This window comes from Aethalodelphis obliquidens, unplaced genomic scaffold, assembly GCF_003676395.1.
Source record: "Aethalodelphis obliquidens isolate GAN/ISIS:26980383/991018 unplaced genomic scaffold, ASM367639v1 scaffold8, whole genome shotgun sequence".
NCBI lineage: Eukaryota > Metazoa > Chordata > Mammalia > Artiodactyla > Delphinidae > Aethalodelphis > Aethalodelphis obliquidens.
Window position 1 is genome coordinate 27,468,971 of NW_020837952.1, and position 20,514 is coordinate 27,489,484.

At 35.9% G+C, this 20,514-nt stretch overlaps 1 protein-coding gene and 1 non-coding gene across 5 annotated transcripts in view; both read left to right on the top strand.

Moving 5' to 3' along the window:
- ACSS3 (acyl-CoA synthetase short chain family member 3) overlaps positions 1 to 20,514 on the top strand; it is a 143,569-nt gene that overhangs the window by 99,055 nt on the left and 24,000 nt on the right. For all 4 annotated transcript variants that reach the window (XR_003432917.1, XM_027107102.1, XM_027107101.1 and 1 more), the window contains exons 10-11: positions 13,899 to 13,994; positions 16,729 to 16,792. Coding sequence is in view for 3 of the 4 variants with exons in the window: in XM_027107102.1 (XP_026962903.1) it covers positions 13,899 to 13,994; positions 16,729 to 16,792 (160 nt within the window). In the remaining variant the exon portion in view is untranslated. The remainder of the gene's footprint in view (positions 1 to 13,898; positions 13,995 to 16,728; positions 16,793 to 20,514) is intronic.
- Positions 11,485 to 11,586, top strand: LOC113621388 (U6 spliceosomal RNA). Its single transcript, XR_003433173.1, has one exon. It is a non-coding gene; the product is annotated as a U6 spliceosomal RNA (small nuclear RNA).

Genomic DNA, 20,514 nt, shown 5'->3' on the forward strand with positions numbered 1-20,514 from the left:
TTTGCTTCTCATCCTCTTTGCTTCATATATCCAGTGAGTCACTAAATCTCAGATTTCCCTTTGGATTCATCCCATCTTCAGTACTCCCATTGCCTCTAGCTGCAGCAGCCACACTGTCATCTACCCTGATTTAAATGATCCTCATCACTCTGTGCTCCCTGCTTTCCTATAACCCTGCACACTGCTGCAGGAGTACTTCTTTAAAGCACTGTTTCTTTTATAGGATTTCCTGTGGTTCTCTGGCTTTTTTCTTATGATCAATCAAATCAAATCTCTTCTGCCTAGCACTCAACAGACAAATGTATTTTTCACCAAAACGCTTATCATTGTATCTGTAATTTATTTATTTACTTATTTATTCTCTATTTTCCTCCCACTAATTGATCCTTGGGAAACAGCTTGTCGTATTAAGTGGATAGAATAAAACTTTGGTACAGATAAAAAAAGACTTTCTGCTGCTTCTTTTGAGGAATGATTGTGTACATATGTGAAAGTAAGTAGTTTACCTGGAATCTGTTTTCCTTGTCACCGAATGTAGTGATTTTGTTGGCTTTTCCATTTGGCCCACTGAAAGTAGCTATGAGTTTTCAGAGCCTTTACAGACTTCCTATGTGTATATTTCAGTTCAGTCCTACTCAGTTCAACTACTTAGATCAACAATTGTATATTCGTATTTTCAGAATTTCCATCTTCTGAGCATTTGGGGCAGGGCATCAAATTTGGATTAAAAAATTAATAAAATTTCTAGCAAAAATTAGGTCTGATTTTAAAAATTCTAGCAAAAATTAGGTCTAATGTTAAGATCTAGAAGATCAAGTGAGAGACTAAAACTGAAGTTCAGTGTTTAATATTTTAGAACTCTTTGATTCTGATAAATTATACTTTTATATTTTCTTGGATATTGCTCTTTTGGAAAATGTGTTTTCTATATTCATTATAATATGAAACATAAAATGAATGATCAGAGCAGAATACATGTTCTTTAAATAAGATGCAAATCAGAAAGAAAGTTTCTGTTGTCTGTAATTTGATTTGCTAAGGGAGAAATTTCTTATCTAAATTCAGATTTGTAACTATTCGGGAAATAAAAAAAGGTAAGATTCAATTTGGAGAAAGAGCAGTGCTATGCGTAAAATACATAAAAAGCAAACGAAGAATTATTGCCTCTGCAAGGAAGAGTGTTTATAGACTTGATGAATCCCCTATTCATCCAGAAAGTTCTAACAGTTATTTTTCTGGGCGTAAAGAGGAAAATATTTTATCACCTTTAAGTTGGTTTTCCAAGGTGGTTTTCCTTTCCTGGTCAACATACAACTTGTTTCCAATACACAGTGACCTCACACAAGTGCTTGCAGAAGAGTTCTGTTCCCCACCCCTGGCTCCCTTAAAGGTGGCTATGCTAAAGCTTGTTGAAGGCAACCAACACATTAATAAATAAAATTATGATTCCTTTACTTTTGCTTATTGATATCGTTGCACATAATAGCCTGTGCAGATGTATGTAGTTAGTGCATCCAGCCTTACAAAAAAGCTCACTGAATCCTGAGAAACAAGCATAAGAGGTTTCTGGTGGGTACTGAGTTCCACATGAATTTGCAATTTTTCTTTGACGTATTGTTCAGAAGGAATTAGTAGATACATTATGTCAGTGTGCTTTGAATGGTTGCTCATTACTGTGGAAAACAGTGTATTTCTACTAATAATGATGGATTCTTTCCATCCCCCACATTTAATTTTACAGCATTTGATATTGTGTCCAACTAAAGTACACAAATACATACATAGGGATGGGTATGTAGGTAGGCAGGTAGCTAGCTAGCTAGGTTAGTGGTTTTATCCTTTATAAAAGAAATTTATCCTACGTGGTACAGGTGTCTGCTACTAACAGAAAATTTAGTTAGAATCTTTATTTATTTGCATAGAAGAAATCAGTTCAGTATTTTCAAAGTTGTATGTTGTGGTAAATAATTGCAAAGTGATACTGAAGTTTAATACTTGCAGCTGTTCACCTTTCTTAAGGTGATATCAGATTAATGGGGGGAAAGGCAAGCACTTTATGGGTTATTATTAACTCTTAGAAAAAAGAAAGAAAAATTTGATATTTCTAGCACGTTTATGAATTTCCTAATATTTTACGTATCAAATAGATGGTCATGCACTTCCCCAAGAGGTAGATCAGCAAAAACCTGATCACATTTGAAGGAAGATTAAGCTTTGCCCAAAGGAATATTTTTCTTTATTTAAAATCTCAAGTCTTCTACAAGATTGCTGTTCCTTGTTATTGACTTAGAAATTGATATTATTTTATACAATCACACACTTTTATGAGCCTTCCATGCAATGCATAATTTATGAATTTGCTCTCTGATTACATTAATATATGTGTATAAATGAGTTGTTAAGAAACTGTGATGTGTAATTTGGAATTAGTCAGGGGTATGTTAAGTAACTAAAATGTATGAGTGAAAATTGATTAGTTCCTGTGACTTGGGCTGTAAGAAGGCACTCTGCAGTCATTCCATTTATATTACAATGTTGTTTTTGTTACCCAAGTGAAATTTGTATTAGCAACAGCAGATTTCTAGTGACTAACATCCTCTTTTGATCTGTTAATATCAACACTCTTTGATGTCTGATTTAAATAATACCTAAGATTCTAAATTGAGAACTAATCTGTGGAAAATCCGAGAACAGATCAACTCCTTGTACGGGCATTTTAATAAAGAATTGTCTCTGTTCAACACCACTGAAGCATTAACCCCTTGTTTTGGATTGTAATAATGTAAACATTTAATGCTCTCATGAAGGAAATTGGTCTTGCTAAGTTTATAGAGGAGAGTTGTATATATTTGATTCATAATTCTGGGTAATAGACAAATTGTCATTTACTCAGATGCTTTATCTTCATAGTAATTTATCCATAAGATGATTGGAAGCATCTGGATTATTGACTGAATTTTTCATTTTTTTAAATAGGGGTTAAGAAATAGAGGTGCTACAATCATAATTTGAAAAGGGGAAATTAAGAGAATTGATCATTGTTCCCTTAAGATATGATAATTTGTGTACAAAGAAATAAACAGCCAGAACTTCATTACCCTCAGTTGTACAATCACCAGATAAAACACTGCACTGCTATAGATCATTTTTAGTACTAAGATGAGCTTTTCCAGAAATCAAACAGCACAAAGAAAGAACTGTCAGTGCAGTGCATTGTGTCCTTTGCAAGAATTTTTTTTTCTTATTTAAGATGCCTATGAAGGAACTGTTTTCCTTTTGAGTGAATCACCTAGTACAAAAAAAAAAAAAAAAAAATTAAACAACTAAGTACTAAAACCCAAAACATAGTAGACCTTATCCCTTTTTGAAGTTTCCTCCTTCCCTTTTCCCTTCCTTCTTTCGTTCCTGGCTTCCGGCCTTCCCTTCTCTTCCCTTTCTTTTTCCTTTCTTCTTTCTCTCTTTCCTTCCTGTTTACTATAAGGTATGGCACTAGTTTAGAAATGACTGCAGCAAAAAAGTTTGGCATCCCACTTTGTAATGTTATTTAATTTTACGTAGAAAACCTTTATTCTTTTACTTGCTATCAGTCACTTAAATAAAGATAACCACTGCAAAGTTAGAACACTCAAGTTCCACAGTAGCTTTTATAAGGGACAACTTGGTGAAGGGTTTAGATCAAAAGAATCAATGATTCTTTCCACCTGCTAGCAGAACAAATCTGTGTGGTTTCCATCAGAAGATACAAACCTTATGTTAAAGTGTTTTAAGTGATGCCCCCCTCCCCGTAGTGATGAAGTAATTGAAATGAGGTAATGACCACCAACTTGAGCAGCACTGGGTGATTTTGTTGTTTGTTTTGTTTCCATCACTTTAATGGAAGAGTAAAATTCTTCGTAGAGTTTTTATAACCCCTAGGAGGGATTTCAATGAGAAAATGGTAATCTCCTAATGGATTGAGACATTGGTGGCCATTGATCTTACTTTATCTGCCTTGAGCCACCTTTGCTGAGTTCTTATATCTTGAAGTAATCACAACATTTCTCTCCCTGTTTGATCGAACTGCTGCAGTTTTAGTTGCAATTGCTAGTTCTGAAGTAACTATATTCTATATATAGCCTAAATGCTCCTCCTTTGAGGAAGAATCTGATAATTCTGGATTTTACTAAAATGGACCCACAGGCTCCAGCAAACTTCAGTCATGCTGATTCTTAAATCAAAATCATTGATCCTAAAGGCACACACGTCCTAATACCATATTATTAAAATGTGTCAAGGCTACTTGACCTGATAATCCTTATTTTTGCGCTGTTTGGTAGGATATACTTCCTGAGGATAGATAACTGGGACAAGAGTTTTAACCCACAAAAATTGGTTAAGCTGACCAAATTCAGTCCTTATCCTTAGGTGTATCTGGAGAAGATCCATGAGCCCAGGATTTTTTTAAAGGCAGCAATATCTTTTACTTACAAGAATCAAAACCACAAAATGGAATAATTCATTATAGTTTAATAACAGTTATCCTAACCAGAGATCTCTATGAGAAGTGATACAGGCTCAAATATAGTACTGTCTCATTCCTCCTGGGTAGACTAAATGTGATTTAAGACTTGATAGGTAGAGTGTCAAAGTTTAAGCCACATTTTTTTCTGGATCGTCCTCTTCCTTGGTTACCCTTGCATTTTCACACTTTCCACTTTCAGGCATCTGAACTGATATACTTACTGAAGAGGAAGTTCCATCTGTCAGTGTGTAGTTCTGAGTTTAGTCTGTGACAGGGTATTCTCTTCATCCCTGGAATTCCACATGGGGAGTTTTATGACTCTTGTTATTTCTGCCTTTCTTTAAACCTTGTTACACCCATGTGCTAGTGTGTGACTTTCTTCCATCTTAAACATACCTAGCTTGATGCAAAATCCTGTATGTTTTCCTGCAAAATGGCTTCCTAGGGCTAAGGGATAAAAAGCTCTGTATGGCTGACAATACAGCGAGGAAAGTATCTTCTTGGTGACTATCTTGATGACTCTATCTTTAATTATTCAAAAATCTGTTCTCTGTGGTTTGGGTGCCAATAGCCACTAGCATACATTCCTTTGGTTGCAGATCTTGAAGTAAAATATTTCTATATACAACCAAATGCTGCCTTTCTAGGTTTTACTTTTCAACTGTCATTCCCTGCTTTCTGGGTTTTACTTAATATTTTCTGAGCCCATCAAATTCGGGCTGTGGTGGTAGGGTTTGGTTAAAGTATAGGCCTGCATTTTCAAAGACGGTGGATTGAAGTAGACTTTTGAAATACACACTGTGGAACTCAGGGTTAGACTGGATAGGCAGTGCCATTGCCCCATGAACTGGCTTGTCCAGAATATACCCTATGATGCTTTCAAATAGCAGAATGTAAAGAGTCTTTAGAAATATGAATGAATCACTATTGTCTGATGAATTTTGTTTTTCCCAGCAGAGTGGTCAAAAATAAATTCATCTCTCTTTTTCATTCACGGGAAAGAAATTGTAGATAGTTTGGCATGAGAAGTTGTGATTGGGAAAAGCAGTCATATAGACACAGTGTCATGTCAGCAGTGTTCAGCTAGTAAGACTGTGAAAGTATTCATCTGGTGAGGGAGGAAAAATGTCTTGATGTCATCTTTGTTGCCTGGCAACAGCATTTTTTTTTCTCGTTTAGAGCAAGTCTTCGTTAGTTTAAAGTAGGTAATTGTTACTGACAATTTGAGAAGCAGGAGCTTAGAGGTAAGCTGTGTGAGTTTGGTTTGTGGAAGGAATAATCTTTTGTCAAACGTTAGGCTTGGTGAGGCTTTCTCTTTTGAGATGAATAACTGTTTACAAATTATTAATCCATCTGAAAATGAATATCCCAAGTCACATAGCAGCCACTGAATCAGACATTTTCATCTTTACAGCATTATAATGTGGGAAGAACACCAAGCTGGTGTTGTTTTCAGATATGATTACTATACATGAAGTAGTTCAGATATGTATAATTGCTTTTTAGAATCCCTATTTATGCTCATTATTATATTAGTGATAATTTTTGACAAGAGACTAAACACTAAGAAATTGATTAATAATATGAAGTTGGTTTGGTCTTTGCAATATCATTTAACTGTCCTACCCTTGCCAAGAATCTCATTTAATACACTCTAGAAAGGTGGAAATATGTCATGTTTTTGTAGATCTTTACGAGACGAAGAGTTCCTAAACCCTCCCTTAACAAACCTTATTGTCTGGAAATTTGATTTTCCCTTGTTGCATGTAATTCTCTGCACTGTGGGCCCTTTGGCCCCATGAAGTAGTAGTTGCCAATTCCTCTTTTGCTGTCCGTTCTAATTAGAAAACAACAGGTGACTATTCTCCTTGGAAAAGCAATGTGGGTAGTAAAAAGTGATACTGAATCCCAATAAGACTGTTTAAATCCTGGTTTAGCCACTTACTCTGTAGCCGCTGGCAAGTCTCTAATCTAGTGCACGTGTGTTTGCTCACAGGCTTGTAGAAAGCTTGAAATGAAGTGAAATGTATATGAACAATGCAGCAAGTTCCTGGCCTATAGTAACATTCAATAAACATTTTTCTTTTCCTTTCCTTTCCTTTCTGTGAATAATCTTTCATGAATATAAAGGCCATTTTTAGCATCCTGGTCTGTAGATAGTCCAGACTCAAGAAAACTTAGAACATAAGAGCTCAATTTATAAATGAAAATATTAATCATAGAGAATTTAATTTCCCAGTGTCAACTAGCTAGTTAACATTAGAACCAGAACTCTCATTGTTCTGTGTTGATCAGAGCCCTTTCTTCTTATGTTTTATCTTATGCTTTCATTAATACAGCATTTTTTATCTAATTCAACTACAGGTTATTTATGAGTTTCTCTTAAGGTTAGACGCAGTGTGCTAGTGAGAGAGTAGGATAAGACCAGTGTCTCTCAGGTTGAATTAATGGTTTGCTTCCAGTACCAAAAGGTAGGCTGCATTGAATCAAGTATTTTAAAATGTAATTGTACCATCTCGTGAACACAAAAGATTAAATTGATTTTCTTTCGCTGTTGTACATCTCACTGTTTCTACTTTCTTTCTGCTACCACCATGCAAGTTATTTATAGCTTACAGTATAGATTTAGAGGTGTAGAGAATGGTTTCTTTACAAATTGCTTCTGTGCCCATCATGATGCTGTGATTAACATGACTCAAGGGCCCTGTGCCACTGAATTGATTTATTTCCAGGACTTCAGCTCTCTGCATGGGCCACCAACTTCTAAAATCCATACTGCTTAAATGTAGTGTTTCTAGAACCGCAGTGGGAGCACAATGGCAGATTTCCAGATGCAGCAGGAGCACCTATTTATAGAGCTGAACCTGCCATAATGTTCTTCCTCTTAGCCCTCACTCACATCTACTCTTCTTTCTGTGTTGTCTTTCATCTATAAGCCAAAACCCTGGGGGTTGTCCTGGATTTCTCCCTCTTGCCCTGTCCCTATATCCAAACCATCAGCAAGGCCTTTTGATTCTGAGTGTAACTCCAACTTGGTCTCATCTTCCACTGCCACTCACCTGCATCAGACCACCAACATCTAACTGATTTCTTGCTCTGGGTTGGGATTCTCAGTTTAGTGCCACAGTTTGCAACTGAAGAGCTTTTTCTAAAGTGCAAATCTGAACAAATCTCCTCTGCTACAACTCCCCGAGTCCCCCAGTGTTCCCGGAATAATATCCAAATTTCTTAACACTTCGCCATCTGCCTTTGCTCCCCCCTCTCATTTTGTTCCTTATTTCTCTTCTTTCACCCCTCGCCCATCCCCTACCCCAGCAGCCCTGCAAGCTTTGCTCTGGTAAATAACTTGCAGTCAGTCCTTGGTGGTCTAATGTCTCAACTTTGCACATAACTTGTATTTCTGTCAGGCGTGTCTTTCCATCTTTAACACTCTCTTCTCCCCAAAAGAAATGCATTACGTAGGTTGGATATGTTCAATAAATATTTGTTGAAGGACTGACCTTTGAATATCATTCTTGGAATAAGAAAAAGATTGTAACAGACTTGCAACAGTAACATACAGTTTTTTCTCTTTCCTGAGTCCTCTATTTCTCTTGTTCTCTTGTGCATTTTGGGATTGTATTGTGTGATTCGCTACTTATTTTTTAAGAACACTGATCTTAATAATGGGAGTCAGAGCCTAAAATTATGTAAGTATGTATTTACTAGTCAGAAAACATTTCCTGAGCACAAAATGTCAGGGATTAGGCTTTCGTCCTGCTGATACAAATGGTTCTCAAAGCACACAAGAAGAACCTGATTTCAACTGCAGGCTAGGAGAGTGTTTTCATATAATTACATGCACAATTCTTTTTCGAAAGATTTTGTAATATTCTTAATGTCAAGTGTTCCAAGTATCTATTGCTGTGTAAAAAATATTTACCCTAAAACCTAGTGGCTAAAAATAACCACCATATCACATGATTTTATGGATCAAAGATATGAGTAGAGATCAGCTAGGGATTTTGTGCTCCAAGTACTGTTGACTGAGACAACACAGAGAGAATCGTGTGGTGAATGAGCTGCTCTGGAGGCTCCAAAGTGGCTTCACTCTCATGCCTGGGACTGCTGGAAGGCTGGACTCAGCTAGGACTGTTGTCCAGAACGCCTGCAAGTGGCATTTTTAGCTTGGCGGACTCAGAGTAGTGGACCACCTTACGTGGCCCCTCACGGGTCCCTGAGACAGTGTTCTGAATCTCTTAAGGCCTGTGCCTATAGACTGACAAAACATCACTTTCGCTCTTTTCTGTTACTCAAAGCCATCACAAGACAGTAGAAGAAGTATTAAACAAGTTGCACCCACCTGTAATCCACGACTGTGGAGAGATTTCAAGGTTGTGGGTGTAGCCTTTGGACTCTTCAATGTAATTTCTCCTTTGTTCACCATTCAGAAATGGTGTTAAGAAATTCTGTTAATATTTTAATGTGTATCTTGCCAAGATGTATATTTTTGCCCAATGTATATTATTTATTAAAAAATTAAATCACATTGTGCATTTTACAACATTTATCTAAACAATATTTTGTGAGAATTATTTCCTATCACTAGACATTTTCCTATGGTGTTTGGTTTTGCATTACTCCTTAATATGGAATAATTCCTATTTTTTTGGACAATCTTTTAAACTCTAGTATAAACAATACTGTGGTAAACATCCTTGATGCTTAATATTTGTGAGCTCTTACAAATATTCCCTTGTGTATATCCCTTAAAGTGGAACAACTGAGTTAGAGGCTATGCTCAACCTTTAAGAGTTTTTAGAAAAATTGCCATTTTTAAGGCTTTTTATAAGAATTGCCAACTCGCCTTTCAGAAATGCTGTATTGATTTGTAGAAACACTAACACTTATATAACAAAAGTGATTGTCTTTGGCTTGTGCGGGCAATCTGTCTCCCATCTACCACCTAACTGAGCTCTAGTCTTTCTGTCAATCTAGTGAATTGATTCTTGCTGTTCAGAAAGCCACAGGAATCTCTGTCGTTAACCAGCCATCCTAAAACAGCTCCCATCTGTCCATCATTTTCCCCCACGTCTCTCTCAAAGCCCCAAATTAAATAAACCTGATCATAAAACCTACATGATGCTCAAATATTTAAGTAGATTCTATTTGCATTATTGCGATTCGTTAACTTCTTTGTTTAAAGGTCCACACTAGCTCACAACATCACTCAGACTAAAAACTTAAGGTTTTAAGAGGACTTTGAAGTAGTTTTACGTGAGCTGTCTCCTCACTACGTCTCTGACTTTATTTCCTGTTAATACTTTCCTCATTTGTTCTGCTTCAGTCCCAGTGGCTGCCTCACTGTTCCTCAAATACTCTAGGAATAAACCTACCTCGGTACCTTTGCACTTGCGGTTCCTTTCTCCTGGATTCTTTGTCCCTAGATATGTATAAGGCACACGTCCTCGCTTCTTTCAAGTCTTTACTCAAATGTCACTTCTCAGGGAGTTTTTATCTGGCTACCCAGTTTAAAATTGCCATCCCTTCCCATCGCTTCTCATATCCTAGTCTCATATCCTATCTGTGCTTTCTTTATGTTCTTAGTGGTTATCACTCTTTGACATGCTGTATGTTAGACTTTTGAATGTTATTATTGTTTGTTTCCCCAATTAAAATGTGAGCTCCACGAAGGCAGGGATTTTGGTCACTTTTGTTTATTGCTCTATCCGCAGTTCTAATGACAGCACCTAGCACATAATAGCTGCTCAATAAATGTTTGCTAATAAGTGGTACATACCACCATTACTTCCATTTGCAAGTATGAGAGACTGGACTCACTCTGTGTCACAAAGGTTTTTCTTCCTCTGCTGGGATGCAGTCTGGGTGAGCTCTGTTTTCTTCTCTGTATTCTACACGGGAACCTCATGAGTGGCACACTTATCTATGCCATTCTTCTGCTCTGAAAGAACTATGCGAACCAGGACAAATGGTTTAAATTTTCTATGTTAGGCCTTAGTACTTTTCATCTGTTAAAATAATATTTCCTTTTCTCCCTATCAGCTTATAGTTGGATTAAATGCAATAATATAAACAAAAAGCACTTAGCACATGGTACATGGCATAACTCATGTTTGAAAAACTTATGTTTATTCGTTCTCTCTCCTTTTCTTCCTTTAGAATTTTTAAGGAAAATTCATTTAGGTAACAGCTCACTGATGCAATAAGGTGGAGTGCGGCAGTAAAAACACTAAAATAATAATGAAATATCTGTATTAGCTTCTCATGCAGTGTGAATATAAAACATACCAAGGTAACTTATTCTTCACAGCCTTCAATTTCCTGCCATCTTCTTCCTGGTTGTCTCTTATCTAAGGAAATTATGCTGGTGAATTGCTGAGCATTGTCTTTCTAAGGTTGGACCTCTTTGGAAAGATTTCTCCAGATGAAGTGTCCAATTCTTTTCTTCAAAGAGAATGTTCTGGTTTGTTCAATGTAGCTCTTTCCCAGTCAAAATGTGACATCTGGATTTCCTGTCTGCTTAGATAACTGCTAGCCAGTTAATTATAGCCTGGGCAGTGTGAAGCAGATGTTTTTAGAACGTCTTTGAAATGGGGCTTTGGGAGTCCTTTGGAGCTTGATTAAGGACTGCAGCGTGCCTGGGGCTTTCCCTAACTGGAAGCCTGTTCTGCACGTGGACCTGCTGGGAAGCCAGGGTGGTTATACAGTCTGTGTGCATGAATGTGTGAGCATGCATCTGTGTGCCTGCGGTGCAGATTGATCAGTTCTTGGGTCTTGGGATGTTCAGGGGTATAAAGAGAGAAAACCAAAGTCTCTGTAACAACCATTATGGTCTTTCTCAACCCACTTTTGTCCTAACTGTGGCTGCTTTTATTATACTTAGATTCCTAGGAACTGTCATTTTGTCTGACTGTATCCTTTGCATGTCACTACCAACAGTTCATTTTTAATGCTCTAAATGAATATCAAAATAAAGTCAATAAGTGCTCACTTTGGTAGCACATATAGTAAAATTGGAACGATACAGAGAAGATGAGCATGGCCCCTGCACAAAATAAAGACAACAAGATGCTCAGATTATTAATGTTCAAAGTATAAACTTACATTATCTTCTTGAAGTGACTGAATGGATAATACTTTTCATTGCCCTTAAAATTCAGTCAAAATAATCATATAGAAAAATATGCTTTTCATAGTTCCTTTACAATCATAAACTACAACAAAACAGCTGAAGGTTAAAGGTTATGAGTATGTAATCACTATGAAAAGATGCTTAAGAATCTCAGGAAGGATGTATAGTGTCAACTTAGGCAGTAGATATTGACAGCGCTTCAGTTTCTTGTGTCTTTATTTAAGAGTAGGTTTTATTCTCCCTTCCTTTTCCCACACTCCCTTCCTCCCAGTTTTCAGAAGAACAGAGTGCCCATGTCTTTTATAAGAATCCACACTGAGATGAGATGAAGCAGGGTGCAGTTACAGTTTCATTGTTGCAGGGTTTTTGTTTTTCTTTTAAGCAGCAGATACTAGAACCATTGATAGGTATGAGAGCCGCTGGAAGGTACATTTGTACGTTCTAGAGCTATGTGGTGACAAGGGCTGAGAGGCCTTATGGTGTTGAGAAGTGTCAAGAGTTTGTACTTCAGATGATCGGAGTGCCCCTCCTGAGCACCTGAACTTGACAAGATATGCTTTAAAAATAGAAGATTGACTTCAGAAGCTGCTTCTCACCACGGTGGGAGGCAGAGCGGCAGCATCTTGAAGGGGACATCTCTTTTCCTAATGTGTCTTAGTACCTTCTGTTCTTCTTGTCACCTTGTTATGTCTGAGTACCTTCCTTTAAGCACCTCACTCTGCAGGGTTGCTTCCTGTCATCACCACTGCTCTCATCTCACTGCTCTTGCAGGGTAGCTGAGATAAATACTCAGACGTTTTCCAAAAGGCAAAGGGAAAAATGCTGCTAAATTTCCAAACCTGTGGATTTCCTCCCATGCTTTGATTGTGCTGTAGGGAGAATGCTCATAGCTGATAGAATGCCATGGTCATAAAATACCTCCCGATTTTTTGTCATGATATGAAAGTATTTGAGAATTCTTTGTCAAACACCAGCAATGTCTTCTCCGGTTACTCGCTGCTTCTCCTCAGCGGTGACCGTCTGGCTTAGCACCTTAAGCACTGGACAGTCACTCGGGAACTGGGTTTTAAAGTTCGAGAGTTCATCTTCTGTTATTGATACCAGCTGAGCCGCCATCAAAACGTGAATAATAAACTGAACTACTCTGGAAGGTAAAGAACAGTAATAAATTCTTCCCATCATTCTAAAGTGATATAAATACATGATAAATCATGGTGGAAACCAGAGTGGAAGAAATACATTCTGAGTCCTTAGGAAGATAGATGTTTTTAATATCTTGGATTACTTTGGATCTGAATGGCTTGGCAGTTAATCCCTTGGGTGTATGTAGGTGTACATTTATGTGTATAATATTAAGCCAGTAGTTCTGAAATTTTTACAATCAATACCCTCTTATCTTACCCTCCATAGAGACAAATCTCATATTCAAAATATTCTGGTGACTTCAAACTTGTATTTGCCAATAATAACGAATGCATTCTTTTATAAAAAATTATCAGTTTCAGAACTTATGATTATTATGTAATAGCTGCTGTTATTCTGACTGTTACAACTTGAGACAGAGAAGACAAATTTAACATTTCTGTTAATCAATGAAGGCTAATTGTGAATAAGTCTCTGGTCTTGAGGAAATCATCAGCATAAGATAAATAGCTTCCTTTGTAGGTTTTGGGCCTTCAGAAGTCCAGGAACAACAGATTTAAGAGAAATTTGATAGAGCATTGGTAAATTCAGTTTTAGATGCAAGGTCTCTAGGCAAATGTAGTTCTTAAAAAATTAGAATATGATACTGTTCATATATTTTTAAAAATCTTCATGTTACCTGTTCCAGAGACTAAACTATAAATAACAAATATTTTGCCCATTGCTGTTATTTACCCTGATAAAATAGCGTTAGGTGAGTTAAAAGAAAGCATCTTTTCTAGAGATTTTTCAGTTTTTAACATGTTTTGTAAAACTATCACAGTCGTGTAATTCTCCATTCTTCATCCTGCTGATCCACAACTGAAAACACTAGAGAGGCCTTTCTTTTCTTTAAAAGAAGCACTACTATATATATTATTCTAAATTTGTGTCCTTGAATTTTTAAAATGTCAATATCATATCAATTACTGGATCTGTTTCATTTTTAAATAGTTCATTTGGACCATTTATCTATTCCTCATGCAGTGAAATTCTGTGGAGGGAGGGGGCAGTGCAGGCACTGAAGAAACATCATGATCTCAAGTTGAAATATTAAATTATAAATAATATTTATTTCTCCAGAGACTGGTTCCCCAATTACAGCATCATGCATTGGATTAGGTAATTCTAAAACACCTCCTCCAGGGCAAGCAGGAAAAAGTGTTCCAGGATACAATGGTGAGAAATTACCCTGATTACTTGAAATATGTAATGTTAATAAATTTGGTATTTTTCTGTATTTAGTGTGAATCATATTGCTTGAAACATACTAGTTGCTTAATAAGTATTTGAGTGAATGCCTTGTATTAAAAATGTCTAACTTTTTGTGATAACTTTTGTTATTAACCAATTTGATCAAAAGTAAGATTGTAGACTTCTAAGGACATATTCTAAATGACCGTCATAATATAAGGCAAGTTAAGCATATGTATGCGAGATTAACACTTATGGAATGCATGCTAGGTGCCAAGTACTTTGCATACATCTTTTCAACTAATGCTGAGGTATATTTAATTTACCGATATTATTCACATTTTAGAGATGAGTTAGCTGGTGCCCAGGGAGACTAAATAACTTTCCTAAGGTAACACAGCTCATTAGGTCCTGAAGACAATGCAAACCATTATGTTTTATTTTGTTTGTTTGTTTCTGTTACAATAGCTGCAGTTTTTCCCATTATATATGCTATCTTTTAATTTAGAAGTGATGATAAAGCTTTTGAATCTTGTTGGCTAAAAAAAATGAATATAAAGAGTAAGGATTCTAAAAAGAAAAATAATTTCATCCTTGCTGGCAGTATGTGACAATGAGAAACACTATCTTTTCCATATTTGTTTTTAACTTATTGGTAGTGATTATAATAGTTCAATAATCCCCTGGATTTCACCTCCTAGTTGTATGTCTTATACAAGGTGACTTGTTTAAGTTATACATTGTTACACAAGTCAAACATTCAACTTCCTTATTTCTAAATGGGAATAATATTGCTGTATGCTTCATAGGATTGCTGATGGAACACAATGAAGCACTAACATAGCACCTGCTGGTAGAAAGACTGAACTGAGTCTTAGCTAGTAGTGTCATTAATATTTCAGAGAAGCCAGAGGGGCTGACTTGATTTAGTCTTACACATTCATTTTACAGACAAGGAAAATGAGGTACAGAAGTTACGTTGTTTGCATAAAGTTGCACAATTTAGCTTAAACCCAGCATCTAGGAACAGAATATAATTCCTGCATACAGTTTGTATCTGCATGTAAATTACAAAATTTAGAGATGTGTTTTTGCTTCTCTAATGTAAAAATATTACATTTTCCTTCTAGGACAATGACTGGTTAAGGATCATTTGGTTTAACCTAGCAGATATATTTATAAAAAGACTTGTAAGATTTTTTTTTTAAGGGCAAAAATAGATACTCTGTGAAGTCAGTGACTTCTCCAGGCATGGAAGGGTGAACGCAGCTTTATGAAATCTTCCCTTTGAACAGTTCTGTCATCCCTACTCCTTTTATTAGAAAAATTGCTTTTGTGTTGAACCATTTTTAGGGGCTGATGACTGCGGGAGATGTTAACTACGTTCCCTTTCAGTGTTTCAGTACCATTTTCATATCCAGCTGTAAGAAAGAGTTAAAGCTTTGATGCCTCATGAAATTTCAGTACAGATGTTTCTCATTGTCTGAAAGCCGTTGGCTTACAGACAGCACAGCTTAAACGCTACAACTAAAGTATAACCAAGGAAATAATGACCTTATGACGCATGATTTTTATGGTTATTCAGAGATTCAAAAGTATAATGTAACATTTAATATTATAATGTTAAAAAGCCATATCCTTTTGGGAAAGGAAAGAAGATCATTTTTGTGTGAAAAACATTCAACATAATGTAATACTTAATTTCACATTCATTGAGTATCTTATGCAAGGTTATCACTATGTTTTTTTTCAAGTAATTATTGTACAACCCTATGAGAAGGGAATTTTTTCCACTTTTTAGATAGGGAAATGGGAGGAGTAATAGAGCAAGAATGTGTTCCAGGGCACATAGTAAATTGGCCACTGTACTGGGATTTGGGGAGACAAAGATGAATTATCATGGCTTCTCCCTTAATGAGCTAACATCTAGTGAGGGACAGATACCTACACCGCTAATTATTGTCAGAATAGAATTTTGAAACAAAGTGCTCTGGGAACACACAGGAGCAATTAACTTTTTCTGGGGATAATGTTCTTCTTTTCTTATAGCATTTTTCAGTAGAGTAACCTGGATGGATGAAGCCACATAAAGGATCTATTAAAGCTTAAAACATGATGATATATCCTTACTCTAGTTTGTACTGAAGATTACTGCATGTGGATACAAGCTTTGGTCTCTTGAAATCCTTCAGGATTTTTACAGTGTAGCATAGAACACATTGGGATAATATTTGGGAAGGTTAAATTGACCTTAAAGCTCATAAGTGGATATTAAGCCTTAAATCAGAAAAAGGAGTTTGCCAGGCTTTTGAATTCTTTATTTTTATTGCTTGAAATATGTTTTGTCTGTGTTTTAACACTTTGTATCCTTTAATTTTTGAAAAGCCGAACATATTTTTGACAGAATGGAGGGGTATTTTTGAATGGATATAAACGTAGATTTAAAAATTACCAGTGTATTTAAAATACTATGTCTTTATTTAAGGGTGGTTCTGAGCAAAAATTCATTATCTAATTAAAAATTAAAAACATGTACACTTAAAATTTTCATTTTAGCTTATTTATGTATGCTTGTGGTCTCACAGGAATTAAAGGATGCCTTTTTAAAGCTAGAGTTTTGGGAAGCTGAATATAGAAATATTCGGAAACATTTAAGCCTTAAGTTTATGTGTTTTTATTCAATTATTTACTTATTTATTTTTAATATTTTACTTTCCAGTTATGATTTTGGATGACAACATGCAAAAACTGAAGGCTCGGTGTTTAGGAAACATTGTGGTAAAGTAAGCAAAATTTGCAGTGCTACTATTTAAAAGAGCAAGAATTGGTATGTAAAATTAAGAAAAAATAGAGTTGTTGCAATGATATTACTAGTGAAGATGTTCCAGAAAAAGCTTGTAAATTGTTTGAGAATACTCAATGCCAGCTGTTGTAATTTTAACATGGAAGCCCCATAAAGTGGAACCAATTTAGATAGGACTTGTAAAAACATAAATCTTGCATCTTTTAAAAACTATTTCTGATTATACGAGTAATGCATAGATGATAAAAGTAACTTAAGTACCAAAAATATAAAGAAGTAAATAAAGTTTCTGTACTCTGACCGTTCAGTAATACAGTGTTAATTTTGTAGTATATATGACTTTCCACTTTTTGAAACGCGTTTTAGGTTGTTGGAACAACTTGGTTTATTCTCATGTATTCCTGTTTTTCCTTAACCCTGTCTCACAAGCATTTTAAATTTTACTCTGCCTTTTAAAAATGTTTATTCCCTTTCTAGGCCTCTTAGTCTTTTTTGAATATTTATGATTATAAATAATGCAGTATTGAACATCCTTTTTGTGTTGTCTATTCTTCTTTTCTGATAATGACAATAGTATGAATAAATTTCTAAAAGTGTGATTACTGGGTTAGATAATAGTACAATATATAATCCCTGACTCATCAAGTACCACAATTTCCTGCTAGCAGTTTTTATCATTGTTCATTTGATAGACAAAGTGCTAAAATTTGTAGTAAAAATATTCAAACGTACTTTCATTACATCAGGACTTTAAAATTGTTAAGCTAGCAGAAGCTGAATTGGAAGTTGATTAAGTTGGAGACACACAGTATGTGACATTTTAATAATTGATACAGGTAGCTTTATTGCTTCTGATTAGCATGATATTGGCATCTCTACTGATATGCCTTAAGTAGTAGAATTTGCCAGAATGAGCTCTTATGAATAAAGAACGTTGCATGTGGTTTTAAAAAAGTTTTATTTTCCTATTTATTTAAAAGAATTCTTATTACTTGGCATTCTCAGATTGGTATAAGATTTTTCTCAGGTTAATAAAACATTTTAAGTTCTTTGAAAATTAAATGAAAAATAGTTATTTTAAAAAGAATGTATTTTTTCAAGTAGGGATGCTTTAACCTTATAAAAGGCTAATAGAGGAGATGCACTACATGTATATTTCTTCTCAGATTTTTTATTGTTATCAGTAAACATGTGAACACTTTATTACTCTTTTTAATTTAAATTTTAAGACGTTGCTGGAAAATGGAAAAATGAATACTGAATATACCGTTTCTATTCATATTTTTCTGAATCAGAATCCATATTAACATAGAGCTGATTGAAATCTTCCCTGTGAGGGGGAACACTGGTGGGGACAAGAGGAAGGCTTGCTAAATGATTAATCTGAACAAGATTGTGGATGGATGCTTGACTAGCTTAGGGAAGCACATGGTTTGTGAGAGCTTTTAAAAGCACTCTAGCAGCTTACATTTTTACATAACCCCTAACTCTAAGTGAGTCATCTATTTCATAAAGCAATGTTCGCAAGATCCCAAAGGTGGCGTTTGATGCCAGTAGTGTTTTAAACCCGTCATGCATCCTGTCACTCTAATTATCAGTGGCCTCACCCCACATCCATTCAGAAATAATAAAGCACATAAACTATAATTTTTTTTCTCATAGCCATTAGTGTTACTTCAAGTACTTGAAAATAACAGAACTGTTTATTGCCTTAAAACATTCTGTGCTTTAGGTTGTCACCAATTCAGAAAGATTTTCTTCCCTCTCTATTCCTAAACAGGGAATGTTATTGTACAGATCTCGGATTCTGAGATTTCATTATAAATTATTCGATGATACAATATATTATGACATGCAGTGGTCTTTGATTCATCCCTTAAGTTAATAGTGAAACTAGGTATTTGAAAATATTATATATATATAATTATATTCAAAAAGTAAGGTAGAAATAATGAGAAAAAAAGTTACCACCAAGATCTCTCTTTTTGTAATAGAACAGTCTTGAAACCTTATTTCGGGAACTCATTTTTATCTGTGAGAGTAAGGATTTCCTTTTGAAACCCTCATCTCCAGTAGCCATTCCAGTCTAACTCATTGACCTGAAAATTTTTCATGCGTCCCAATAGCTGCTTGCAGTATGCATAGGATGTTTTTGTATTTAATCAAGAAGACTTGCTTGTATCCATCTATAGCTATTCTGTATGCTTTGAAGGGACACGCATCATTCATCCAGAATGGAAAATGGCTGATGAATGCTTTTTAAGAGTACATAATAGATATATGTTTAATTGAATTAAGGGAAGGGAAAAAGCACACCTTCTTGCCTTAATAAAAATTACCGTGGTTTAAAAAAGCAGTGTGTAATTTGAGAAGAGAATAATTTTTTCCATGTAGACCATATTCTAAAGGTCTGTGATCTGAAAAGCAGGGTACTTTCCAGGGACCAGCTACCTGAGTCCCCAGAACCACTTGGTGGACTTTTAAAGGTGTTTGATGAGAGATTATATATGGTTTCCAGGGTTCACAAAATATCTGAAATTCTAATGTTTAAGAAACTTGAAAAATTTATAATCAAAATGAATATATATTTAATTGAAAATCTATAAACTTTAACATCATAACAACTTCATTGTCAATTTAGTCTTCATAAATTTTTCATTTTATTTGCAAACAATTTTTAGGTTGTATTTTCTTACTTCCCATGATTCCTGAGTATGTACAGTGATTGCTAAGAAATAATAACCAGTGGTAAACTATAGGTGTGGCTTCTTGCCGTATGATTTCAAAAGCAAAAATATAACCTTTTCTTTTTCAGAAAAAGTTCTAGTTTATATGGTGTATTGCTATATTATACTATCTTTGCATGGATATGAGGTGAGGCCATCAATAATAAGAATGTCTCTGTCCCGGGCTTCCCTGGTGGCGCAGTGGTTGAGAGTCCGCCTGCCGATGCAGGGGACACGGGTTCGTGCCCCGGTCTGGAAAGATCCCACATGCCGCGGAGCGGCTGGGCCCATGAGCCATGGCCTCTGAGCCTGTGCGCCCGGAGCCTGTGCTCCGCAATGGGAGAGACCACAACAGTGAGAGGCCCGCGTACCACAAAAAAAAAAAAAAAAAAAAAAAAGACTCTGTCCCTAAGAGGCTTAAAACAGATATGGCATTAAAAGCTACTGTGGGGAGAGACCGCCAGCCAGAGATAGATGTCCATTCTTCTCCATTATTCATGCCCATGCTTTTCTTTATTACTTGTATAATAATTAAGTGGAATATTCTTTGAAAGAAAAATATTCCCTAATGCTACTTATGTTCACTAATTATACCTGTAGTGATTAGAAAGAATAGAGAGAAAAAGCTGCATAGAATATTTGAAATGTATGGGGTTCAAACTACATTAAAGTAAGTCAGTAAAAAATGACATCTCACTGTTTTAATCCCAAATTTTTATTTATTTATTTATATTTTTTTGCGGTACGCGGGCCTCTCACTGTTCTGGCCTCTCCCGTTGCGGGGCACAGGCTCCGGACGCGCAGGCTCAGCGGCCATGGCTCACGGGCGCAGCCGCTCCGCGGCATGTGGGATCTTCCCGGACCGGGGCACAAACCCGTGTCCCCTGCATCGGCAGGTGGACTCTCAACCACTGCGCCACCAGGGAAGCCCCCAAATTTATTTTTTGTAAATACAGTTATAGCTTCTTGTTTCACT